This window comes from Pollachius pollachius (assembly GCF_949987615.1).
Source record: "Pollachius pollachius genome assembly, chromosome: 17".
Taxonomy (NCBI): domain Eukaryota; kingdom Metazoa; phylum Chordata; class Actinopteri; order Gadiformes; family Gadidae; genus Pollachius; species Pollachius pollachius.
The window spans coordinates 12,465,658-12,492,695 of record NC_136950.1 but is presented as its reverse complement, the minus strand read 5'-3'; the positions used below and the strand labels follow the sequence as shown (position 1 = coordinate 12,492,695).

Sequence of the window (27,038 nt, the reverse complement as noted above, 5' to 3'; positions counted from 1 at the left end):
TAGATGTAGTAAAATAAATGTTTGCTCAACCAGCCTGTCTCTGTGGTGATACGACCTGTGGGAACACCCGGTTCACTGGGGAAATAAGCATGACAAGGTCATGGTCTCTGTGTGTCCAATCCATGCATGTTTGTGTGAAACAATGATCTACTTGGCAGTGCACTAATTGTTTTACCTAACTTTTGGTTGGTTCTTTGATGGGGGAGGGAGTGTGTGTTAGTGGGCTTTGAGTTTGGGATCTTGTCGTCGGCTAGACCTGTCTTTTCGAATGTGACTTGTGCGATCCAATCCCGCCAGAACACATCTATTGTCCATTGTGGCCCTTTTTGTGGTTGCATACACCCAAATTAGATTGGGTCGTATACTGTTGGAGTCTCAGCGTAGTGAAGACACAATCAGGCCATGATCAGATCAGAACCCCAACTGCTTGATTAAAACCACGCCTCATGCCCTGAACAGCATCTCATGCCTTTCAGTTTTCATATGATACTAACAATAAAAGTGCAGTGTGTTGGATTTACCCCTCCCATTCCAACGACATATGAGAAGCTGCGGTGGCCTGTACTGGTCTGTTAAGTGCCAGTAGGTTCTTCTAAAAAAAGATGTCATTGTCTACGACAGCATCAAGTATCCAAGAGTCAAGCGATGACGTTAAATTCTTCATTTGCATTTAGTTGTTTAGTCTGTACAACTTTTGGTCGTAGCTTCCTAGTCAAATGGTAATTATGTAAACAGACATCAATATTCATAAGTACCTATTGAAGTGGTTTCATAGCCTCATTGAAGTATGGCATGTGATGTATGAAGTGTGAGCCTCACTGCAGTGGGTGGATGGATGGGTAGAAGGATGGAAGGATGAGGGAATGGATAGAAAACTACATTGGCTCTATTTTCAAATTACACTAAATTATCAATAAAATTATATTTTCAATGCAATAGTATGTGGTTGTAATCATTTTGTGTGTCCACATTCTGATCTCCGTAGTATTGACTATTCTGTTGCAGTTGTGCTTATGAAACGTTTGGGGGCGCTAATACTGGTTTTGCATTTGTAACACATTTGGCGCAACTAAGCACCCTTACCTGCAATCATGTCGCTTATGCTAGGATTGTTGTTGGGTTTATTCTGCACAGTGTGTATATTTTTGTTAAGATTACTTTTAGTAGTCAATTCTGGTTCGAACTGTAAACCTGGAGGGAAAGGCTCTGTCTGCGTGCTCGTAGTAGCTGGGTCAGGTAATTGCTTTGTATTATAAACGTTGCCGATATTATTTGTAAATGATCTTACTTCAGCAGCGGTACTTTTTACGCCTCTTGAAATATCAGCCACATAAATATGAACAACAGAATCTGCCAAGGTAGAAGAAGGTTGATGATGCCGCTTTCATGCATACTATCTCAGGAGATGATGGTTTCTCCTGAAATAGTATGTAATCGTATTCTTTATACAACATTGTTGTTAGGTTGCAATAGTATTGCAAAGAAGTATTGCGGAAGTGTTGAGTGTTATTGTATTTCGTCAGTACTGATCTTGTAAAAAACTATAAAAATAAATGAACTATAGAATAGAAAGTGTGTATCTTCTAATACAAATATGACAATGATCTGTCATGGTATAACATTACACTTTATTCATTACACTCAATGGTTGGTTAGGCTATTACATTTACCCGTAAACTTTTGGATAAGATTAGGAATACAGTCTTTCCTTCAAATCCCCAAAACTTGGTTCTGTGTCCCATAGTTTTGTTAGTCAGAGACAGACATTGGTTTCATTTGTCTTCCCTAGAAATACATTTGTTTATTCATGACTGCATGTTTTACCAATACGTTGAACTACAGAGTTGTCATGTGTGTCCTAAACAGGGGGCCACACTACAGAAATTCTCCGACTGATGGAGAGTCTGTCGCCGTCCTATAAACCCCGCCACTACGTCATCGCGGACACCGACCGGATGAGTGAGGAGAAAATCCGTGCCTTTGAAAACGCCAAAGAAAATGCAGCCAGCGGGTCAAAGGTATACACGCCAGATGGAAAAGCAAAGTAAAAGTAAATAGGAGATAGTCTGGCATGAAAACAGCCATGTGAAAATCACCACCTCCAGCAGATGGCGTCATTGTAGTTTTTGTTTGAGTTTCACTAAACTGGAACGTAACCTGACGTGCCAGTAGGTTTGTTTCAAAGAACCATATGGTAAGTTGTCCTTGGAAACTGTTAGGAAAAGAGCAGGCACTTTAAAAAAATACTTGGCAGGTGATTGGATGAACCATCTGTCCATCAGCATAAATAAAGTTGTTTCTCATGGGACACATATTGGGCTGAACCAATGGTAGTTTGGCCATAACTTAAGCACATAATTTAAGCCTTTCAAATGTGAATCTGCCTCGTGAGGCTAGAGGATCGGTTACCCAGGATAGAATGCTATGCATACATCTTGTTCATGTAACGCCAGTTTCAGGCGTTGTCTGCGTTGTTTTTGGATGAAGAGGCCCAGACCAGGATATCTTTGGAGGCGATCTCCGTTTATTCTGAAAAAGGTGTAAATAACAACAATATCCTCCAGTCAACTCTTATTAACGTGAGTTCCTCTCCCAAGGAGTACAACATCCAAAGAGGAGAGGTCAAAGCGTGAAGCACATTTATAGGGGGGACCCACGAAAGTGAACGTCGGGGTACAGAAACTGAGTCTCAAACGTTCCACATATTGACTCAGGAGGCCGGACATGTCAGGTTATAACTATTAAAACAGATTTTGTGTAATTATAATGCTACATATTACTATTGTATATTTGAATCTGTTACACATATTACTGTTGTATAATTGACTCTGTTACATTCATACTGGATCAGTTTCAATATGTATATATTTTTTTGACATTGTTTGAAACACATTGTATATCTGCCGACTCAAGTTGGTAACCATTGGGTAGAAATGGCCTGTTAGTAGTATTGATGTGCAATAGCTCCAGCATTACTGATAAAAGACAACGTTTATCTCCTCTAGTATACGGTCCACCGGATCCCACGCAGTCGAGAGGTTCTGCAGTCCTGGAGTTCTTCGTTGAAGAGTACCCTCAACGCCCTGCTCTACTCCGTACCCTTGGTCTTTAGACTCCGACCGGACGTGGTACGTTCAACCTGCCGCTCAACATTTGAATATTGACTCCAGACTGTGTGTGTGTGTTTGTGTGCGTGTGCGCGTGTGTGTGTGTCCAGCTAGTACAATTCCCTAGCTCGCAGTTACGAGTACCCTCAATGGTGAATGGTCTCGAAGTAGCGTGCAACCCTGGTGGGCGTGTTGTTTGAAATGCTAACAGATGCAGAAATTGACTGGATTTTTGGAAAAGGCCCTCAAAATCCCAGCAGATAATCACTCTGGCCCACTGGGAACACAGCTGTCTTCTTGTCCAGCGTTGTAACTCCAAAAAAACACCCTCCGCAGTCTGATCCAACCGCATTTGCCCATATCAATTATTTTACCCGAAATATTATTGTTGTGTCCCTGCCTTTTTTTCGTTGTGCTCAAACTTTTAACTGCTGTGTCCATGACACTTTAGGCATGTAAAATAAATGAACCTGCTTGTTGAGTTGAAACCATGCATCCCAGAGAAATCAGCGGCCTCTTCTCCCAGCATTCCCTTCAGTTTGATTCTCAAGGCACCCCACCTGAGACCCTCTTGACTGGACCGACCGTCTTCCACCATCTGGTCACAGTGCAGCTCTCCTGGAGCATACTTAATATCCAAAGCTGGTTTTTATGTATGCAGTTATGCTTCAGAGGAAACCTTGTCTTTCTCTCGGTACCTGTGGTTTCTGAGCACTTTTAGAGTTGGAAGGGAAAGCTATCATTCTGGCATTAAGACTGTGTTGCCTAGCTTTGCTCACTAACACATTGTTTATGAAATTAGAATTCAGAACGGTGACATTCTCCCCATCTGTCATAACCAGATCGCGTGAATCCAATCACATCGAGGCCGGCTCAGTAATGGAGTGGCTTTGGAGATCTATTACGGCCTCAAAGATCATGCTCAAACACATCCGTCCTTAGATCTTGCCTTTGTGTTTCAGGCGACGGACAAAGCCATCGGTAATCTAATAAATCTTCTAATGCAAAAGCAACTGTTCATGTGAATTAAATTGAAGGGCGCAGCCTCGACAATCCCATAAACAGGGGCACTTAGCGTTACCTCTTTTCACTGCTAGGCTGCCACCTGGACTCCTTCGTAGCCCTGTATTTACACAGGTTAGTCCTCTAAGTAACGAGGCAATCGCACACTTACTGCAACCCCGGCTTTAGTCTGCGGCAGCCAAAGTGTCTTTTTTTCTTTTTTAAGAAGGTGCTTCAGATATCAAAGTGAGTACACCGTGTTTCTTTCTTATTTGGACTCATTGACCCCAAGCGTAGTGGAACGTGGTTGTTGGTTTAAGAATCTCAGACTTAATCAGCATCGTGGGCCCTATTCTGTCTTCTCACTCCCTTCTCCCCTCCCTGTTCCCGCCCATCCCCAGCCCTCTCCCTTTCCTCTGGTCTCCTCCTCTCTCCAGTTCCTCTGCACACTCCCCCCGCTGAGTGTGTTGTGTAACTACAGGGGCCCGGCAAGGAAGGGTCCTGTTCACAAGATGTGTGTGTGTGTGTGTGCGCGTGTGCGTGCGGCTACACCAGGTTTCCTGTTATCTGTTTCATGGGGGAGGATGAGTAGGAAGAGTGAGGCGTACGTGGGCGGAGCTGGGTGACTAGGCAGGGCCCTGGGACAGAGCAGGTCAACAGAAACAGATACGCAGGAAGATCGAGTTTGGCTTGTGTTCCATCGGGTCCAAATGAGGGCATGTCATCACTGTGTCTAGCCAGGATAGTAACGCACACATATTCCCCACCATACCCCTTCTTCTGACACACCGCCAAGGCTAAAAATGGAATGTGAAAAAGAAAATTAATCATCTACTGCGGCAGAAATTCACATTGATCTTCTTTTGAGTAAAGTGTAGATTCCACTTCTTCCTCTTCTTCTCTTTTTTTCTTTCCTCTGCGTGGAGAGATCCTGGCGCCAGTGAAGCCAGGCGCCAGGGTTCCAGTGGCTTGCAGATATCTCATCTTTAACTGCTCCTCTTACTACTGCTACTACGACGGCTGTCCCTGCCATTGCTCTGTGGAATGTCCGATCCAGTTCTTTCTGAGGCCCAAGTGACTTCAGTGTTGTTCCAACACCACCTCCTACCTCAAACTGTGTTGTTGTCGGGTGGCCGGTGTTGAAGAGTGGAGGGCTTGGAAAGATAGTGGCTCGTTAGTTGTTTGTCTCGACCAAACAAGGAACAAATACTTTGCCACAGCAGCGGCAAACGGGTCGGGGTTTTTGCATGTGTGTTCCACATACGACCGGGGAATGCTGTGTTCGGAGGGGGTACCCCCCCGCCCTCCCCCTCAATCCTCCTCCCCCGAGAGTCCCAGCCAGCAGACGTGCGTTGGGAACACGGGGGGAAGTAGAGGAGGCCGTGTGGGGGGGTTGTAGAGTGCCGGGGGGAAAAGGGGAGAGAAAGCGGAAAAAGGGGGACCCCGAACGGTTCTGGGGTATGTGCGTGTGATCTCCATAAAAGGGCATTTTGTGAGCTCACACTCCTCAGTCACTCAATAGACCGACGGCTCCCCACCACCACCACCACCACCACCACCACGTCCATTAACTCCAGATGTGTGGGTTCATCCACTAGGCCTGGGTTACTATGGTGTGGGGTGAGCCAGTAGCCCGGTAACCCACTTATCTTGGGTCAAGCCTTCGCTAAAAACATCTCCTTGAAGACAACCGGGAATCAGTTTATTTGTTATTTTACATGAAAATCATTAATCATATTTTACATAAAAATAATTTCACTCTGGGATTAGCCATCTAGGTGGACAGTCCCACTTGTGATGTCACTAAGGCGCAGGGCAGACTTTCAATGAATGAAAGACGCTATAAAAATGTAATTTATTATAATTTATGCCCTTTCATTTGATGGACACGTTTATCCAAAGTGCATACATTAGTATGGGTGGCCCGAGTGGAAACATGTTGCCTCCCAAATATAAATAAAGCTTTGTTTACTTTTCACCTATTTAGTGTCCCAAGTAGAACATTTTGAGACACATAAATAAACCCTTACTTTAACAATAAATAAAAACGACAGGGTAAAATGAATCAGAGAATGTCAAAGGTAGGATCCGGGTTTCGTTTGTAGAACTACTACTACTACGGGACAGCCTGACGCACTTGGACAACCGCTTCTGTGTTGTTTAGCTTGTGTAGGCCCGCAGAGCCAGGCCTGAGTCACGCAGGAAGGCGCGGGTGACAACGGTCAGAGGCCAAGAGCCAATATCGAGCCTGTGGGTATTCTCCTCTGTGTGGAGCTCGTTTCAAGAAGGATTCTAGTCAATGTGTAGTTGGTGGTCCCTACTCCCATAGGACAGGCCTGATTGGCCCATCTGTTTTACCTTAACCCTCGATGAAAGCAGCCATGCATGCCCTCACAATGGCCTTGTCTGTTCATTGTTGACCAGGTGCTAATCAGGGATCTGGTGATACGGTGGCCCTGTTGTTGTCAGGTAGTCAGGTATTGAAAGTGGCTCGCTGGGAATCACCTGCTATCAGGTTACCTGTCTGTCTTTTTACGACACTGATTTGCTTAGTATAGAGCATTTGAACTAGGGTGTTACTTTCCTAAAAAAAAAAAAAAATTTACTTTCAGTATGAAAGTATCACCTTGTGATTTCTGATGCATTTTCCATTATGTATGACATTTTATAGACTAATAAAATAATAATCGTCGGAAAGAGGCATGCAGGTCAATGAAGAGGAAGTGGATGTCATAGCCCAAGGCCATGTAAACATACAGTAACGTTGATGAGTTAGTGAGCACCGGTTTCTGGGAATAGGCAATGACCTTAGTCATCACAGCAGGCAGCCCTTCCCTCATCCTACCAGCTGCCTTCCCACAAACCCCACACCTATGATTAACCAATATGAAGTAAGTTTCAAAATTACTGTGACCTACATTTTGAACCACCCCTGCCATAACGAAAATTCCATATATTAACACAAATGTAAAAAGATAAAAACTGCCACGGCAAGTTGTCATTATAGAACCAGCGGTATATTTTGCATATTTTGCAGATTACGGTCTTCAAACCAAAAAGCAGGTGTCAGGTAGCATACCTGTTAGCTGTCACGCTTCTGCATGCCTTCCTGTAAGCCCAATAAGCTAGTATTCCGTATTGGCTAATGTTCAAACCACTTCAGCTACTCATGAGTTTTTTGGATTCTCTTACAGGGGAAAAGCAGAAGCGATGACTTAGAGTAAACCAAGAATCTATCATTATAGATTGCGCTCTTCTGAACATTAGTCTAAGTACTGTAGTCTCGCGTATCCCAAACTATAAGGTTGATATTACGTGTGCGTGTGTGTGCTGCCGTCCTGATTCTGACCGCGCTCCACAGGTTGATAGATGGACAAGATTTGCGCTAATAAACCCAGTGAACTCTCTCGTGAGGCCTCCAGAGCTGGCTGGCCAGTGGACTTTCAGCTCGCGCTAGAATGGGTTCCAGTGACCCAATCCCTGGATAAGGAATGTTCCAGGGTCAGCACTTCTAAAGAGTGATTGAGCAGAATTTCTAAGGGGGAAATTGTATGGGTGATGTCATATGATGTTTGAGATTCCCCACCTATCCCAGAGAAGACTGCGTAATGAGTATTAACCTATGCTACTATGAGTACTAGGTTGTACCTAACACCTATACAATATAAATAGTGTAACCAAACACTAAACTCATAACGGCACATGTTTTGGATGTTTCTGATTTCTTGTTTCGTGAATTACATTGTAGCACTTGTTTTGGATCTGAAGTTCAGGCTTTTTGGGGTGTGGCTATTCGCCTCACAAACACTGGTCACATACTTGCTTGTGGTCCCTCATCATTTAGTACACTCTTTTCATTTATCACTCCTGTTATTGTGTTTGAGGCATTTGCAACCCCTGCACGAATACCTCCGGACCGACGCCTTTCCAAAGGCCGCGTTTCGATCTGTGTGGTCAGCACTTCACCAGCGGTCGACAGCCTAGCCTCATTGCCACTTAGCTGGACCAACAGTTGTGTGGGAAATACCAACCCCCATATCAACAAATCTATTTAGAATCGGTCACATTTTGAGGGATGGTCGGGAGTTATTGGGACATGGCTGGCGACGCTTTGCTGTGTAAAAAGATTGTGCAAAAGTTTCATGGAAAAACTCAATGAACTTTGCTGTTGCAGCCCTTGTTGAGTTTAAAGTAACGACTTAACAAGTTAACATATCAAAATGACAATGATGTGTAATCAGAGAACAAAGAAGGAATTGCTTCACTGAAAGGATGGCTGACAACAATGCTGCAGCCAGTATGTTCTGTGAAAATTTGCTTTTGGAGTTTGTTTTATGGCCTGTCTATTCGGCCTGTGATTCACTATTTGCAGAGTTTCCCTGGCTGCCAGATATGAAACACATTGGCACAGAAACATAGCATGCTGGAGGTATGGACACAAGCAAACCTACTGTTTCAACTGAGATTGTACTACACTTTCCCCAACCTAAAAGACTTACCTCTTTCGAAAAAGCTCAGATACCAGAGCCGTGCTAAAACACGGCTAAATTCTATTCCAAGACGATGCTGTGAGCTCATCTTGCACTCTTGTTCGTTCAGTGTTCGTTCACCCACCTGAGCTTCGATTCTGAGGAGGGGAGGTCAGGCGTAGACACCTCTTGAATATTGTGAATTTCGAAGTACTAATTTGCAGTACTAATTTTAACCACTCAGTGTCAATGCAACATATTGTATCTTTAAGAAATTGTGAATCGAATGACAACTTCCCATTTTACTTGTAAATACACAGTGGAAATTACAGTGTGCCCGAAAGTATCGTTTGTGAAAAGAAACCGAATAATGATACAATGGCCAGGCTCCACCAGCCTAGCGCAGAGGAAAAGGGATATTACAGCTGTAGCATGTGTGCAGTCTGCCATGTCTGTGCAGCGCAGACTTTAATGATGACTTCTCCAGACAATTCAGGGCTTTCTCTCTCTCTCTCTCTTTCTTTCCCCTCGCTCTCTGTTTCTCCTTTCTCGCTGTTTCTCGTAAACTCCCCCCCCCCCCCCCCCCCCCCCCCCCAAACCCCACCTCATCTGCCCAACTCCCTGTTGATCCTATTTAGCCCAAAGCCAGTTCTTCATCTGATCGCTCACCTTCTGCTTGTTTAAATTGTCTCTCCTTCGACCCCCTCACACTCCCTGGTTAAGCCCCCAGGCTTTTTGTCTGAATCACCTGTCTAAAATGTCTGACTGTCTCCTTATTTCTGTCTCTCTCTCTGTATTTCTCCTCTCTCCCTCTCTCTTTGTCTTTCTCTCTCCTCTCTGTCTGTCTCTCTTCTCTCACTCTCTCTCTCTGTCTTTTGCCTATCCCCCATCTCTTTGTCTGTCTCTCTCTTTGTCTGTCTCTGCCTTTCTCCGCCTTTCTCCTCACTCTCTCTCGCTCTGGCTGTGTGTCTCTCTCTCTCTCTCTCTCTCTCTCTCTCTCTCTCTCTCTCTCTCTGCCTATCTTCTTTCTGTCTGTCTCTCTTCTCTCACTCTCTCTCTGTCTTATGTCCTATCCCCTATCTCTTTGTCGGTCTCTCCCCCTCTCTGCCTTTCTCCTCTCTTTCTCTCTGTCTGTGTCTCTCTCACACCTCTGTCTGTCTGTGTATCTCTCCCTCTGTCTTTCTGTCTATCTGTCTGTCTCCTCTCCCTCTGTCTCTGTCTCTGTCTTGAGGCTGTACTTTCATGCTCAACAGAGTTCAGCACATTCCTCTGCTTGGAGAGCAAATTGAGCTGAGGCCCTTCTTAAAAGAGGAGGGGGCGGGGGGGTTCTTACTTTTTGTTTGAAAAAGATTTGTATTTTCCAGAGTGAATCCACCTGAAATTGTACACGCTGTTTCTGAGACATTCCTTTTTATATTAAAGAGGCAGCTGGCTGGATTTATATTGGAGGTCTACAAATCTACAGATTTGTGTGTGTGTGTCCGTGTGTCCTAAGCTGGGGCTACAATGAAACACACATTGACCTGTGCGTCGACAATTATCTTGCATGTGAGCCACAGCGCAAAAATAACCATCAACAGAAGACAACCACTTTACAACACTTAGCATCAGCTGACCCTCATGTTTACTCATTTCCATATTACACTAAAGCATAAAAAGATAACCGCAATGCAATGTTATCCGCGATTATGATAGGGAATTGTTTCCCTCTCCAATAAATTTTGACGGCCATGGTGTTTGCTGTTAAAGTAAAAAAAAGTATTTAAAAAAAAGGATAATTTCATTTTAAGGAAAGTTATCTTGGATAACAGACTGTCGTCCTATTTCTCAGCCTACCCTAGTAGGCTGTAGTGGAAGTGCTCACACGCCTACACAGCCATACAGTTGGAGATGGTTGATGCTTTCCCCCCTCCAACTGTGTTTCACGCATCGCAATATTCCTGACCGTCGCACTGCTCCCGGGTGGCTCCCGGTAACCCGGTCTCTCTGTGTGTTGTTGTTACAGGTGCTGTGCAACGGCCCGGGCACCTGCGTCCCCCTGTGTGCGTCGGCTCTCCTGCTGGGGGTGTTGGGGCTGAAGAGGGTCCTGATCATCTACGTGGAGAGCCTGTGTCGGGTGGAGACCATGTCGCTCTCCGGGAAGATCCTCTATCCGGTGGCTGACTACTTTTTCGTGCAGTGGTCGACTCTGAGAGACAAATACCCCAGATCTATTTTCCTCGGGAGACTGGTTTGAAAAGTCTGAATCGTGTGAGGAACGTGTTTTGGACTGAGCAGCGAATCTTGGGGAAATGGAGTACAACTTTTTTCTTTTTTTCTTGTGGAACGCTCCGTTGGAGAAAACTCTTATAGATACAGGTCTTCATTTTTATTTGGTGCTTTCTAAATTTAGTGGACATGAGATCGTCCTGGTGTTTGGGTTTTGAAAAGAACCCAGGTACATTCCCCAGGGCCCGCAACCTGAACCTGGAGGAAGCCCACCTGTCGCTGGCCTCAGTCACTGGTCTCGGTCACTGGTCTCGGTCACTGGTCTCGGTCACTGGTCTCAGTCACTGGTCTCGGTCAAGGGACATTCCATAAGAGGTACGATGACGTACACAGACACAAGAAGGAAGGAATTCTCTAAATGTTTCCACCAAGGACGGCCGGTACCACTTTTTCCACTGCTGACAACCATTTCAAGTCTTTTAAGTACCGGTTAATATGATGTGGAAACGTGACCCGAACCAAAGTGTTCCATTAACTGACAAGTAAAGACGTAAACCACACGTCATGGTGGTAATATAGGACATTAGAAATAGATAATATTTATCCCATAGAAACCATATATAAGATGTATGAACAATATTAGAAGGCTAAATGGTTAAGAGCATCACAATGTGAGTTGGACCACATGCAATGTTAGAAATAAAGGTGTTTTTATCATATCATTTGATCATATATTTTCAATAGCTATATTTTGGGGATGTTCTCTCATTCCCACAGTCTGCTAATATACCAATATCTCATACCAGTACACTACAGGTCCTTCCCTCAACTCTTTCAAGCAAATTTGGGAACCATTTTTGTTTTTACTGATTGCACCAACTTCACCAAGGAAGTTTTCTCATGGTGACTGTAGTGCAAGTGGTGCACAACAGCACATAATAACATGTTTTATCGCCGATGGCAGTACGTGCCCATTACTGACATAGCTGTACTTATTTGTCTCAACAAATTTATAAAAGCCTTCAATGAATATAGTAGCCAGCTGTATGTAGGCAAGCGACTAAATGTTACAACTGTAATTTGAGTGTTGGTATTATTTGTAGCTGTGGTGTTGAGTGTGGTTTAATTAGTTTTATCACGGTAGCTGTTGGAAGCTCTTTGCTGGTAAAGTGTCGAAGAGAGGGGGAAAAGGTTTAAGTTTCCCATAATTCCAGTCGGACCAGAGTTCATGTCGTCCCCCATTCTTGATGAACCCCCATCACAACGCTTTCAGGAAGTGTCTGGGATCATTGGAAGGGATCATTTGTTTGGGTGTGGCCAAACCAGCCGATATATCTTCTTAGTATGGGCTGTGAAATGTCAGCTACACACAGACACATTGACACTATATGTGACTATTATGGGCTTTACAGACCCAGTGATTTACCATTGAAAAGTACACATGTTGCTCTGGCATCAATTTCCCAGCCTCATTTTGGTAAACACATGCTTAGCTTGTGGTGACATCTGATCTATATTCAACCTAAATCTATTTTTTATGTAGAAATTGAAATTGTTATCATAGTAGAGAATACCGACTCCTACTTTTTTTTGGTTGAACCATTTAGATATACCACCAGGACTCACTTATTGAAGTATATCAGTCTACTCTTGTTTTAAGAGAATCCCAAAAAATAAGTGAACCTCCATTGAACTGATTCAGGGAGCTGTTTGTGTTTGTTCGTGTTCATGAACATTGTTTCTACTGTTTGTCTTAACTTTTTTCTGTCCGTTTCCTGTTCCTGGATGTAGAGCAGGACCGGAAAAGCACATGGTCTAAATTAAGAGCTCCTCTTGAGCGACACCAATAATGGGGTGAAAGAGATTGGAGAGTGCAGATGAACACAGGGCTGTGGTGATATTCATAATGTATACTTATATTTAATCATCCGTGTGGGATATGCACACACAGCTGGTGTCTGCTCAACGCAATAACTTCATGTTTTTGCTCCCAGTATGCAGTCAAACATTTACAATATTAATATCTGTAGTTGCATTTTTTTCCCCACAAAAATAGGACACCAGTTCGTTCCGTGTGAAACATGAGTGATCCACGACATGAACATAGAGATGACTGTACAGGAATGCGACTTCCCTGGGAGTTTTCTGCGGTCACCGCACAGAACCATAAATGATACCCTTTCGACGGCACGTCCGTCGTTTACCATATAATAAACTGCCACGCCTGTATCACCAAGAATTATTACCGGGCCGTACAGGCTCCGTAGCACCGCCCTCATCTGCGGGTGCTGCAGGCGAGGCCGCCGGTGTAGATGTTGGCAAACGACCCACTTGCAGGGTCACGAAATCGCCGGGAATGAGACGGAGAGCACGGTGGCAGACGTCCAACCGGGGAGGTAATCTGAACCTGACTCGGGGAGCCCTTGAGATGTCTGCCATGTATGTGAGGTTGTTCGGGGAGAAGGCAAGGCCAGGCCAAGTCTGGGCTTATTCCAACCTGTCTCGTATTGGTCCTTAGATTGTCCTCAAAACCACCGACACCAAGGCTACAACATACACACATAGGCAATTGTTTAAAGGGTTTCTCCATGATTTGTAAAAGGAAAAGAAAAGAAAAAAGGGTTAATTAGTTCTCTTATCCGTTTCCACGTTATCACACTATACCCCATGAAGGCAGAGCAGGATTATTATGAATGATGACTGAGTCACAGTAACCCAATGCTTATCGTTTGAAATCAGAGCAGCCCTTATTCGGCTGACGACCCACTTTTTTTAAGAATTACACCCTGGCCCAGGATCTAAGAAGCCGAGGGTAGGTCAAACAAGGCCACCTTTCTCTGTTTATGAATAAAAAGTACCGTATTACTGATTTCCAGCCGTTATGTGATGTATTTTTCATTCAGGCCTTCATTCAACCATGACGTGGCTATAGAAAGACATCCCAAATCTGCCATCCACTGTTTATGCGGTTTATTCAAGTTGAGGAAATATGGAAATACCAAGGACTGGATCTCTTTATGGCTCATAGTAATCCCCATGTTATTTGTGATATTAACAGGTACACAATGATTGCTAAACAGCAGCATACATAGGCAACAGAGCAGAGACCCTCCAAGAGGAGGGTCTCTGCTCACTATGTAAAATAGGCGCCTCTGATTGGTCCATCATGTTCTGTCAGTCGTTGACACTCTGGAGAGAAAAAAAGCCTCGGTTAGTTTGTTGACTCAGACAGGCTGCTTCACTCCGCTTCGCTTTCCCACACCAGATCTGCACGGATTTATTTTCTCTGAGGACTTTTGTTTTGAAGGGACTGTGGTTTTTACTAAGTTGCATAGCACAAGTGCTTTTGCTACATTTTATTGCAGTGTAGCCGAAGATATAAACTTATTATTTTTTATTTATCCAAATAAAAAAAATGACTCAATTCAATAAGGGACCGGCCTACGGATTATCCGCCGAAGTCAAAAGCAAAGTAAGTAGGCTGTTTTTTTCTCCTTCGTAAAATACTAAATGGAAAGGCGTTTTACACGAATCCATCTTTCGTGGAGCGATCTTTCAATTAAATCAGCAGTCGAGGACTTGAAGGGTTTACAAAGTTGAACCACATGTCGGGCTCATCATGAATGCTGGCTTTATGCGTTCACCTTTGAATAAACACACTTTTCTCCCGAACTTTGCAGACCATTTCATCGCAGTCGATTTGCATCGCCCCCATTGGCATTCTTTTCATGCATGTGCAACCTTTCATTGTTTTCTATTTAATCTCTTCTAAAGTTTCCATTTTGTCTCTTGATGTGAAGCTACTGCGGTCTGATTTGGAGGAGATGTGGGATCCTATTGTGCAGTGAACGCCAAAGTGTGTGCATTTTTGGTAATTCTCTTTTAATGTATAACGTTACTGAAGGAAAAATGCCATGGAAATACTTGATTATAGTGAAATCCAGATCAAGCTCATTGTTCCTATAGGGAGGAGCTCCAGTAGCTGCAGCACAGTAGATGGCTCCTGAGACCGTTTAGTTTACTTGTGGGAATGATTATCCTATTCCCTTTTAATCCCCTAAACTTTTACTGCACAGTGATGTGTGCCAGTAGGCATAAAAGTGTAAATAAAAAGCCACATTTTGTGTTTCAACACGATCTGCAAAGTTTGCTTTGCAGATTTCGAAGAACTATCTTTGTAAACAAATTAGTTTTTTAGGATGGGAAATCTGTTTGTGTCGTAAATCATGCTCGATTTTCAGACTGACGATGGTGTATAGGCCTTATGTCGCATCAATGGGTTTTTGGAGTTGTCTCCTGTTCGTAGGAAATGGCTAAATCATGACATCATCGGAAAAACCTCAGAGCAGGAGCCGATTTTAATAGGCCCTTTTTAGTGAATGGGTCGAATTCCACAGTTAGGCTTTAACTTGCATAATGTTGTTTACAGTCACGTTAGTTTGGTTAGCAGAAACACGGAAGGTCAACACTCAACTGGCGTTAATTTTTTTAATGAACCTTTAACGGAACACTAATTGAAAGTGGATTAGATTCTGCCGCTGGCCAACAGTCTACCTTTCTAAAGGGGAAGTCTCATCTCAGTCCTATTTTCGTTTTCTCAATTCTAGTTTCCACTTAACTGGAAAACCAAAATGTGACGCAGAGACATTTTCCTGGGACAAAAGAATGTGGCCGGGCAGGGGGGCCCTCTCCCTCTGCGGGCTGTGTTGCTATAGGTGTGATTCCCTACCCTGGGCTCCTTGGGAAGCTGCGCGCGCTGCATGCCTGGAATTCCAGAGCTCAAATGAAGCACTTACACTTAGACTATATATCATACTACAGTACACACACACACACACACACACACACACACACACACACACACACACACACACACACACACACACACACACACACACACACACACAAGGGATTCTGGAGCCATACTAGCCCTCATGAAACATATTATTGGAAATCCTATTGTCTATTAAAGCTTAGTTGGATTTTTCTGAGGCAAAAGCTATGTATAACTACACTAAATATCTGCCTATATAAAGTGTAAGTTCACACTTTGTTTCTTTCAATCCGTCAAACCCATTGGCTCACAGGAGCTTCTGGAAGTGTATTTGGGGAACTGCAGTTGAAAATTGATTCCAATCCCATGTTAATCGTTTTTTCTTTCTTTCCACCGTCACTGCCAATATGCTTGCCACACATTTTTTTAACTGAAGTGCAGTCTCTCAACATCAACTGGCATGTGTGTGTGTGATGGAGAGCATGAAAAACAGCTCAGCCAAGCTGTTTTCTGCCTGTTAACACAGCAATGAACGCCATGAACACTTGTCACTCAATGAGTTTCATATAAATACTGGTGCACCAGTACCCCCCCCCCCTCCCCCACCACCACAAAACTAACAATGATCTTCTCAGACAGAAGACTGAATCCAATCTATTGGTTCGGGGTCATGATATGACCTTGTAGGCATAACCTTTCAACATGCTATTGATGAATCAATACTGAAGTGAATGATGTTGCAGATTTATCCCGAGGTTAACTTGTCCTCTTCAAACCCCTCGGTACTATAACAATCTTGTACTCTAGTCTAGTGTTGTTCTTCTGTTTCGGGTCAGTGATGGGAGCATCAAGCCAATCATGCCAATATTATATTACTGCTGTTATTACATTGACTTATTTAAAGGCCTCAGATGGTTAATAGTATAATTTCACTAATTGAAATGTAGAGCCAGCCTCTTCTTGTCTACCTGGTCTTGGCTGTTATTTTTTAATGAACCTGGGTATGCAGTAGGCTACGGCCACTCCTCCTAATCAGAACCTCCTCCTCTAGTCAGGGAAGCAAGAAGGAGAAGTGCTGGCAGAGTATTAGATTGGCAGCCAGAGAGCCCTCCCACACGCTAGCGCTCTGTTTACACGTTTCTCCCAAGACCCTAGTGTCTTTGACAGCCGTGGCAGAGTTCATGAACTCTCACAAAGACTTGTTCCTCTAGCTAAACCTGCTGGAGTTTTTTTAGCTTTAGGTTTTCATGGATGTTTATGCAAAGCAACCTGTTTAGTGCTTATTGCGTGACGTGTTTTTGTTTAGTTTATTATCATTATTGTTATTATATTGAGAAATGGCCCGTTCATTAATAATTATTTACTAAAGATTATCTAGCCAAGCATGGACTGCGATTTTCTTTGAAATGGCTACCCTGTTTGAATGACTTTTTGGAAAATTTTGGAACCTAATCTTCAATGCTTTGGTCTGATCTGAAATACTGTTTGCCGTACTGAATTACGGTTTGCTTTTCTTACTATAGATAACAATCTTTAAACCTGTTTGCAGCTGACACTAACTTGGCAAGAAACTACAGTTCCCTGTCCAGTCCTTTTTTGAATTTTTAAAGTAAATATTTTTTTAATGATTGAAATATGTTTGCCAAAAATGTAGATGTAGAAGTAACAATATTTATTCTTGACATTTGACTTTACCCACATTTCAGTGCAAGCAAGCTCAATAATTATTTGTCCATTGTCAATGGACGCCTTAAGGTAAACTAGTTGTTACTAGTTTGGGACCGGTAATCCTTAAGTGTGTCTCTTGTCTTTGTTTTTCCCTTTCCCGTCCTGGTTTTAGTTAGATCATGGCCGGGCTTGTTGCCTCTGAACTAAGCAAACAGATCTTTGTTTGTTTAGGGCCTACAGGACAAAAGTCCTTAAACCAAGTACCATTGTGACCAATACAAATGGGAGACTAATAATCCTTTATGCATTGGTTGGTTGGTTATTGGAGTAGAGTGAATCATTAATGTCCCCCAGGGGACAATTGGTTGTACAACAGTAGCCTACAAAAAGTAGTCCCATGCAAACAACAAATGGATAACACCAACATCGTAATCATCAGAGATAAAGTCATACAATCAATGAGGGCCAGCGTGGGACATACTGGGAGTCAACTCTTAAACTAAACAATTGATAATAATGACAATTCACCACCGTGTAAGTTAGTTAAATATCAATATAAACAAGGAAGCCTCTTGACTTTGTTGAAGAAACCAATGGCTGAATTTATAAGAGGATGGTCTGTACCATCCTGGGAACCTGAACCTGTCTCCTGATGGGAGGAGATGGAACTCTCCACACAGAGGGTGTGGAGAGTCTTCCCAGTGGCTCTGCACAGCTGAAGATTGGTGAATGGCAAATGGCATTTAATGACAATACTGCCAACGACAGCAGCTTATTGAACCACATCTGTCTCAATTGCTCAGAGTAGACAGCCCGACAAAAGAAGGCATTTGTGTCTGTTCCCACAAGCTCGGGCCCAGTGGACCCCCACCGCAAGTGCATCCTCTTATTCAGATCCAGACCTCTAGAATAACGGGATGCAGTGGCTGTTGTTATTGTCCCGCCGCACCTCACCAGGTATTCAGTTTTTGTTGAGACTGCATTTCTTTTTCTTTTTTATAGAGACGTACTCGTCTCCGTAAGATTACTAAGTCTCACAGACAATGGATTATTTCAATCCACTTCCACCCCCTGCGCAGAAGCAGGTGTGGTTTTTCTTTGCTATGTTGACACACACACACACACACACACACACACACACACACACACACACACACACACACACACACGTAGTGCTGTCGCTCCGTGGGCGTTCATTCATTGGCCTTTAAACTCATTGGGAAGAGAGGGGGAGGGGCGGTTCTGGCCCAGAGCCCGGATGGACAGGGCTCAGCTTGAGGTTTCCCTGGGAGAGGGGCGACTAGCGTGGTGTCGCTGCCCCCCCCCCCCCCCCCCCCCCCCCCCCGTCCTGAGTTCACGACCTCTGCATAGCCACCACAAGGTATCAGTGCCAAGGGCAGCTCCCCTTATTTACAACTCAACTGACGTGGCCATCCTTCAGAGTAATGGCTGTTGTGGGAGTGCGGGGGGGGGGACCTCCTGGGAGGCTGTGTACAGTATTTTTCCCATGCAATGTGCTGACACTGCGACGTTCTTCGAAGTCAGTCTGGCGTTCAGTCTGCCAGGCTGCACCTTGATAGGTCTGTTCCCTTTTGTTAACCAAATGCTTTCATTAATGAACGGGATGGAGACTGTTGTTCTGGTTGTCATGGTCCCTTTCCGAAAGTTGAGGAACTGTTTTTCTAAGTTGGGTTTTTCCTTTTAATATGGTTTTGTTGTTTAGTAGTTTCAGGCTTTATCCTTTTTATAGCAAAGAAAACCTGACCTGTGTTTATTTCTATTGAGTTCAGAATTGTTTAGAGTCCTTTTCTATCTACAGTATAGCACAAATACTTTTCAATCAAGGCTCAAATAAAGTAAACATTTTATTTGAGAACATTGGATGATTGCTTCCATTTCTGTTTTCAATAAGAAAAAGATCCCTGCTTTCTAGAGGCTGTAAATCTGTCACTTGTGTTCCTGTCTTGGTTTGGAAGGCTGTGAGACACTGCTCTTCACTTGACTTCCAGCTATGAATGTTAGAGTAGTGGAAACTGGTTTTGCCTGTTGATTATTCTGTTGTCTGTTCAGTTGACATTGATGTCAACTGTCGATCAACCTTATTCTTTGAATCTCTTCACAAGTTGAGTCAGGCTGTGGTTAAATATTAAAGGGAACCATCTGCAATATTGATCTAGCCATAGTTCAGTAAACGCCATGTGTATGATTCACTAAATGGTTAATCTGCATTGTGGTGCTGGCCAACATGGGGTAACACACTGGTGGTTGGCCAACTGCGCGTTTCAGTTCAGGCACTGAGGCCCTCGTTCACATTAAGATGGTTGTCCATTTGATCCGAGAGGGGTTTGACCACCAACTCCTTCTCTTTCAACTTTAACCACATGCCATTGTTCAGTGGAGGGGTTTTCCATGTAGGGCTGGGCTGTAGACTGGCTAGCTGGTTATTTATGTGGCTGGAATCCGAATGTTTGCTGATATAGCGGTTACAATTGTTATCAGTATAACACAAGTGTGTTTTTTACAACCTAGTGTTGGCATGTATGGTCTGCTCACAGCTTACTGTGTGTTCTACATTTATATTTAATTATATTTATACTTGATGATAATTTATCATGATGTCAAAGTATACTGGTATCACCATATTCTGTGGGTGGGTGCATGTCTACATTGGTTTCTAGAAAGGTGAACGGGTTCCACATTGCTTTCTCTCTTGGTATGTGGCTGTATGTTTTCATACTGTCATAACTGGGTAGGTAGAGAGACGGGATTGGCTGAAAGGTCGTCAGGGGGTACAGTTTTCAACTTTGACATTTCTTGTTTTATTCCAGATGCACATTTTGTAGTGCCTCAGGAGATAAAAGAGAACAGGATCTTTTTAGTTTTTTTCTTAGAAGTGAACTGGTGTGGAGTGAGAGGAGGGAAATCTCTTCTCTATAATCACCCTCTCCCTGCTCTAGCCCTCTCTCTTGCGCTCTTTCTTTCTCTCTGTGGTCTCCGTGTTTCCCAGAGGAGAACTCCAAAAACTGTGTACTTAATGCCTGTCTTATTATTTCCTAAATGACAGTGCTTTCCAGCCTGGTACTATGGACAACTTTCCACTTTAGGTAAACTACTTCCACTAACCTTTTCTCTCCAACCTCCCATGCAGTCATGGTCGTGGAACACAACATCGCTTGGCCTTTAACAAGAGCGCGTGAACATTTTAGCTTTTGTTTTTTCTCGCTCCAGTGGGTAATATGAGGAACGATACAGATATGTTTTCAGCCTCAAGTTACAAAGCAGTTTGGCCACATCCTGCCCTGGTGGCGTCTGGTTTCTGGATGCTACACTGAAACGGCCTGGCGATTGGAGGCGGGGGGGGGGGAGGGGGTCATGGAACTTGGGCGAAATTAAACAATCCTTTCTGTTTGTGTGAAGGCCAGCAGAAGTGCAGACTCTATACAGTGGATGAACTTCAATGTTTTTTGTTTGTGATGCGGTCAAACTGTATTTTCCTCACTATACTATCGAAGCTTTCCATCTATAGCACTCAGGGATCGAAGATCTCATGAGAGTCGGGGATCTCCCAGATGATGGAGTATGCGTAGCACGTTTTATGGAGCTCCAACCGGGCGTCGTGTTCCCCGTCCTCCGCTCCTCACCTCCGCCAAGTTTTGGGGCTTGCGATGAGCGCACATATAACGTATAAGGCACACCCTTCACCACCCAGTAGTTGGCAACACGGGCGATGGCAAATCTGTACAGTGTCTGACGACAATTTGATCATCTACTTTAAGTGGTTCGGAGTGGTTGGGGTGTAGAAGCTGTTAAGGGTTCACATTATGGGTTGTATTTTGACAAGATTCAGCACCTTTCCTTGTTTAGATACTATCTAGGTAGCAGGACCCCATCTTATGGAAGCCCCCAGACTGACAATGTCTGGCCAGACTTTCAAGGTCTGTATTCTCCTATCGTTTCAAATGGCCAAATAGGCAACTGTAAAATGTGCTATTTCAGTTCCCATTCCAGTGGCCAATGTCCTGCAGTACCCCCCAGGATGAGGGGGGACTACTGGGGTTTGGCAGGAAGACCAGATGTTTAATCTCTCTACCTCGCTCTCTTTTTTTTATTGTAGTCCTCAGAAACTGACGAGCTAGGAACGCTGTGTTTATGGGACTGCAGCCAATACTAGAGTGCTGTTTACAACGAGCCCATGAGCTAATGGCTGCAGCCGCCATGGAAGTTTTATTACAGGAAAGACCAAAAGGGATTGTTTCACACACCATCGTCTGCCCGGAAACGCACGCATGGTCAAGGACCTTTCGCTGTTCAGAGTCACTTTTTATACATCCCACTTGTAAACGTAATGTTCCATCTACTGACTGATTTGGGAAACATGTATTTCTGACCCATTCTGATTGCGTGTATACCTTTCCAAAATGTGAGCTTCCAGATGTAAATTCACATGGCAAACGTCATTTTCCTATTTATTTTATGCTGCCTCCGTTTCAGTTCCTGAAATCTGACTAGACTTGACCTTGACCTAGAGATGGAGTGTTTACAAGAAGGACGGAAATAAAATAAGCCGTAGAGATGGGGCCCACAAGTGGACTCGTTCTCACAAATAGCGCTTCTTAGATGGAGAGAGTTTTCAGACGCAATCAGATGTGTTGTGATCTCCGGTCTGTTCTTTTTGAGGTCAAGGCTAGAGCGAAACAATGCTGATCCGAGTGGTGTAGTTTGACATGCGGAATCTGTCATTTTTATCACAACAAACCCAGATGGAAGTCGTACACTATTGTTTGGATGTATTTTCCGATTCGGAATTGTTGGATGACCAAGCTTTCTTATGTATATAGCGATAGTCTTACCTCTTACTTAGCTATGGTTGCAACCACCACAATGGTAGCAACAATGCAAAGTTGGGCTGGACTTCAAAGCAGTCTTTGATCTTCTGAATCAGGGTCTCTGGGCCTTATAGTCCATGTGGTTAGCTGTGTATCAATACTGTTGTTACCCCTTCTAACCCCCATCTGGGGATTCTAAAAGGAAGAAATCCTAACGGAACAGAAGAGGGTGGGGGAAAATGTCTTTGATTTAAGCAACTTAAAGGCAATTGTCCACACATCGCAGAATAAACATGCAACTCATTTTCCTCCATACATGTACCAACATGGTAATGCTTATTTGACAGGCACAACGTATATATCTAAAAACACGTATATATTTGAACATCCATATGCTCTCTGGACCTCAATGCTTTAGTTCTACAGATGTCATGCATCTCTAAAAGGCCTCTGATGTTTTGACCGGTCAGTTTGTCATTGGTTTCGGTTGACCAATTCACATAACGTGACTCGAGATGTTGGTCTCCAAAAGCCACAAGATGACCGGCATATTTTAGTGTCTGAGGAGGGTTGGCCGATGCAGATGTTGTCCTTAACCACACCCGTTGCAGTGTTTTTAAGTCACAATTAACATTGTTAATTAATCATATGTATCGTTTGACCCTTGCATAGATCGCTCAGAAGTACGATCTGCAACGGGAAGAGGAGCTGCGCTACTGGATCGAGGAGGTGACCGGGATGCCCATTGGAGACAACTTCCAGAAGGGCTTGAAAGATGGGGTCATCCTAAGCGAGTAAGTGTGTGTTTGTGTGTGTGTGCGTGTGTGTGTGTATGTGTGTGTTTGAACGCTGATAGGGTTGACATTGCAGAGGTGTGGGGGAATTGCAATGTTCCAGGCTGATCTCGGCCAGAAAATAAAAGATGCTCATGTCCAATATCCAGTTATGGTCAGAACAGCAGATCATAATGAGTCTCTTTTCAAACTATATTGGCGCCTGTCAGCCAAATGATGATGTTCCATGTCTGATCTTATCTCGCTTGTCTTCCCCCAGATTGATTAACAAACTGCAGCCCGGCTCGGTGAAGAAGATCAATCACTCACAACTCAACTGGCACAAGGTGAGACCTAAGTGTTTTTACCCTCATTTTATAGAACTGTTCATTTCCTTCGTGGATCCTTGCAACAAACAAAGAAAGTCCCCAATAATAATGAGGCTATTCAGAACACGACCTGGGAACAAGTCATTCATGAAACTCGCTCCGCTTCAAGTGACCGAGCCAGCGTTGCACTCTAACCCTACTCTGAGCTGGGATTCCCCAGTACCCCCAACACACACAATCATTCCCATTCTTCTCTCTCTTCGCCTCCCTGCCTCCTCGCCCTGCAGCTGGAGAACCTCGGGAACTTCATCAAAGCCATCTTGGCCTACGGCATGAAGCCCAACGACATCTTTGAGGCCAACGACCTGTTTGAAAACGGGAACCTCACTCAAGTTCAGACCACACTGCTTGCCCTGGCGAACATGGTGAGCCACCGCCGACCTACTATGAAGGCTCATGTGTTTGTGTCCTCTGTGTTCGCCCTCCCCTCTTTTTCTCTCCCAATCTTTTCAACAGCCATTGTTAGTGACTAACCTATTTTTGTTTTCTTAGGCAAAGACCAAAGGTATGGACACAAAGTTTGACATTGGTGTGAAATATGCAGACAAACAGGCTCGGCATTTCGACGACGACAAGATCAAGGCAGGCCAATGTGTCATTGGATTACAGGTGCGAACGTTGTAGTACTTTTGTGTGTTTGTTGTATTGTTGTATGTTTTTGCATGTACGTATCTAACAGGACATTTTTTCATCAATGATTTTTTATCACTTTGGAAGGAAGACCTTGTTTAAGTCTCGGTAGAGAGTCTACCACAAATACTAGGTTAAACATGATGATTGTGTATATCATAATGATGAACTCTTCATTCAATTAGAATTTCCAACACCAAAAAGTGCAAGAAGTACAATTTACGGTCACAAGGACCCACTTTGTCGATGACAAAACCCATTCGCAGACTAAGCTCGCACCCATTCATAATTCTTCTTAACCTCTTTTTAATTTGTTCTTCTATTCAGATGGGAACAAACAAGTGTGCGAGTCAGGCAGGAATGACGGCTTATGGCACCAGAAGACATCTCTATGACCCAAAGACGCACACGGACAAACCCTTCGACCAGACCACCATCAGCCTCCAGATGGGCACCAACAAGGGAGCCAGCCAGGTGAGGAATCGCACACCAAGCACTCGCATGGCCATGTAGACGGAGTCAAAAGTTGTTTATCAAGAGTTGATAAGAAAGTCGAATCAAAACCACTTTGATTGAACCCCATGCACTTTTGCTCAACACTGATGTGTGAAAATTGCAAAACAAAATAGCGTATAAAACGTCCATTCTAAGCCCGGGCGTCTATTTGCTTCCATCAAGATCACCACCCGGGCCTTTATTTTGGACAAGCCTTTTAATTCCTTTCTCACAGAGCTTTCACAAAACGAAAAGCGGAAGAATCAGGTTTTTGTAGATTCTACCCAAGCCGTTTACTGTAATTAGACCAATAAACACGCAAGAGATATAAACAGAGCACTAAAGGACCAGCCAACGGCAGCTTATACGGTCTCAAGAGAGCCGCTTACCTCACTGTAGTCCAAAACTTTCTCTTTCACCACTCTATAATCATAGCATGATTGTGCGGTTGTGTATGTAAGACGTGTTGGGGAAAGTACAGAACATTCCCATATTAAGGGACAGGTGGCAAACCTAGATGGGGTAATGCATTCTTTCGGTTTTTAATTCATTATATCGTCATTTATTTTCAGCATGTAGAACAAAAAAAAAATCAACAAATAGATTGCAGTGAGGTTGAGGCCAAAAGACAAACTTCAAAGCCAAAGTCAGCTTTATAGTCAATTCCAAAGTATGTGCCAGACAAATAGAGGAATTTAAATTGTGTTTGCCTCTTACCCACGTTACAATAAGGAGAAAAGGAGAAAACTTGGGGAAATACTTCTGAATGCTTCCGGGTTTACAACTGCGGACCGGCGTTTATTTGTCTAAAACAACTTGCCTCACCTTCTGAGGGCCTCCTGCATGAAACGCCTTGTCCCCTGAAACATGTTGCTAAAGCGTCGCCCCGGCGTGTGTTCTGTGTCCGTGCAGGCAGGCATGTCCGCCCCGGGCACCCGCAGGGACATCTACGACCAGAAGTCGGCCGTGCCCATGGACAACTCCACCATCTCCCTGCAGATGGGCACCAACAAGGTGGCGTCCCAGAAGGGCATGAGTGTGTACGGCCTGGGCCGGCAGGTGTACGACCCCAAGTACTGCGCCACGGCCACGGAACCGGCCGTCCACACCAATGGCAGCCAGGGCACGGGCACCAACGGATCGGAAATCAGCGACAGTGACTATCAGGCGGAGTTCCCCGACGAGGAGTACCCGGCCGGTTACCACGACGACTACAGCACCCATTACAACGACCAGGGTATTGACTATTAGTGGCTACCTGCACACCGCCGCCCCCCGTCCCCCCTCCCAACCACGAGACGGCCTGCCCCTTTTAACCCCTTCCCTCCTATACCGCTAGTCGGAGCAGTATTAACACAATGCGTATTTTATCGACAACACAACAGAGCAAGACTTTTGCTATCCTCGCTAGTCTTTGTTTTTTCTTTTACTCTCTTTTTTGTTTCTAAGCAATAAGATTCAGTCGTTGCCTTGAGTGCGTTTCACCTCATTCGCTGCTCCCCCCCAACCTAAGCGGCGATGGTTTAAATGATTCTCTTTCATTCGTGGCAGTAGAACCGTGAGGTCAATGTTTCCGCGTTTTGTTTAGTTTTTTGAGCACGAGTACATTCCTTTTTAAAAAAAAAAAAGAGAAAATCTACTGTTTTTATACAAAATATAAAAAAATACAGGACACTGTGAACTAGCAATAGCATTCGTCTAACCAGCGTTGTAGCAAAAGCCAAGTTTAAAATCCAACTTGTCGATCCCTTATCTTATCATAGTTTCCATGTACCTGTTTTTCAAGGTTAAAAAGACTGCTTTGAACAACCTCCAACACCAATATACACACACCTGCCCGCATCTTCCATTGAGTTGGAGGATCAGACTGTAGTTCGTGCCAGTCCAGTCCAGTTTTATCAATTGGGGCTATGGAGGTGATTCCGGCTCCCCCAGCATGTTACAATGTCCATTGTTTCCTTTTACATTCCTAAAGTGTATTTATTGCCATGTGTCTGATCATAAACCAGTCCCTTGTGTGATGTTTTCTTTTTAAGATAAATTGTATGTTTCAATATAAATAAAGCCTTAAATTCCTTGGATCCTAAAGTATCTTTTTACAGTGCTTAGTTTCTGAATGAGTCCTATTTGTGGTCTATTGTATGGCTGAGTGCTATCGTGTAACTTGGTCTCCAAGATCAACAAAGAATTCAAACATTCCCTTGTAAATCTGATTAACTTTTAATCACAAAAGGAATTCATTATTCAAGATTAATGAAAAGGTGAGCATTATTTGTTTTGATACGGTCTCTAATAACCTTAGCTCCTCAAGTTTACATTTTTGTTATGCAGACTAACACCCTAAATCATCAACCATAATCATTACATAATCATTACATAATCAGAATTAACGGAACCGTATTTTGTCTTGTAGTCAGGCTATGCAATGCTAACCTGCGACTATTAACCTGTGAGAGTATAGGAGTGACACATCCCATGCCCCAAAAGTTGTTTTCTTCCTGTGCCTGGCTGCCAATTAATCCTTAGGTTTTTTTTAAAAAAGGTTAGACCGAAACAACAAGGTGGCTCTTTGACTTGTTTAAAAAAAGGGATATATATAAAGTATATATAGCCTTTTTGGGGATGGGTGGATGTATGTATAATACTTGTAGGAGCAGCCGAATAACCTTGTGTTAATTGATCATTGGTATCTGCAAT

General features: G+C 43.7%; 2 protein-coding genes across 2 annotated transcripts; both read left to right on the top strand.

Moving 5' to 3' along the window:
• Positions 1-1,091: 1,091 nt before the first annotated feature.
• On the top strand, positions 1,092-11,505 carry alg14 (ALG14 UDP-N-acetylglucosaminyltransferase subunit; the record flags this gene model as incomplete). Its single annotated transcript, XM_079754425.1, has 4 exons — positions 1,092-1,236; positions 1,867-2,018; positions 3,006-3,128; positions 10,584-11,505. The coding sequence occupies 4 exons, from the start codon at positions 1,092-1,094 to the stop codon at positions 10,812-10,814; spliced, it is 651 nt and encodes a 216-aa protein (XP_079610551.1). The 3' UTR covers positions 10,815-11,505.
• A 2,501-nt stretch (positions 11,506-14,006) lies between these two features.
• cnn3a (calponin 3, acidic a) lies at positions 14,007-26,422 on the top strand. Its single transcript, XM_079754424.1, has 7 exons — positions 14,007-14,258; positions 22,727-22,848; positions 23,108-23,174; positions 23,444-23,581; positions 23,709-23,825; positions 24,174-24,320; positions 25,254-26,422. Exons 1-7 carry the CDS (start codon positions 14,202-14,204, stop codon positions 25,590-25,592), a joined length of 987 nt encoding a protein of 328 aa, XP_079610550.1. The 5' UTR covers positions 14,007-14,201; the 3' UTR covers positions 25,593-26,422.
• The last annotated feature ends 616 nt before the right edge of the window (positions 26,423-27,038 follow it).

Excerpts from the sequence above, each read along its gene's own strand:
- cnn3a (XM_079754424.1), top strand. The coding sequence starts at position 14,202 with ATGACTCAATTCAATAAGGGACCGGCCTACGGATTATCCGCCGAAGTC. Across the intron at positions 23,175-23,443 it reads CACAACTCAACTGGCACAAG|CTGGAGAACCTCGGGAACTT; the intron begins GTGAGACCTAAG and ends CTCGCCCTGCAG. Across the intron at positions 23,826-24,173 it reads AATGTGTCATTGGATTACAG|ATGGGAACAAACAAGTGTGC; the intron begins GTGCGAACGTTG and ends TCTTCTATTCAG.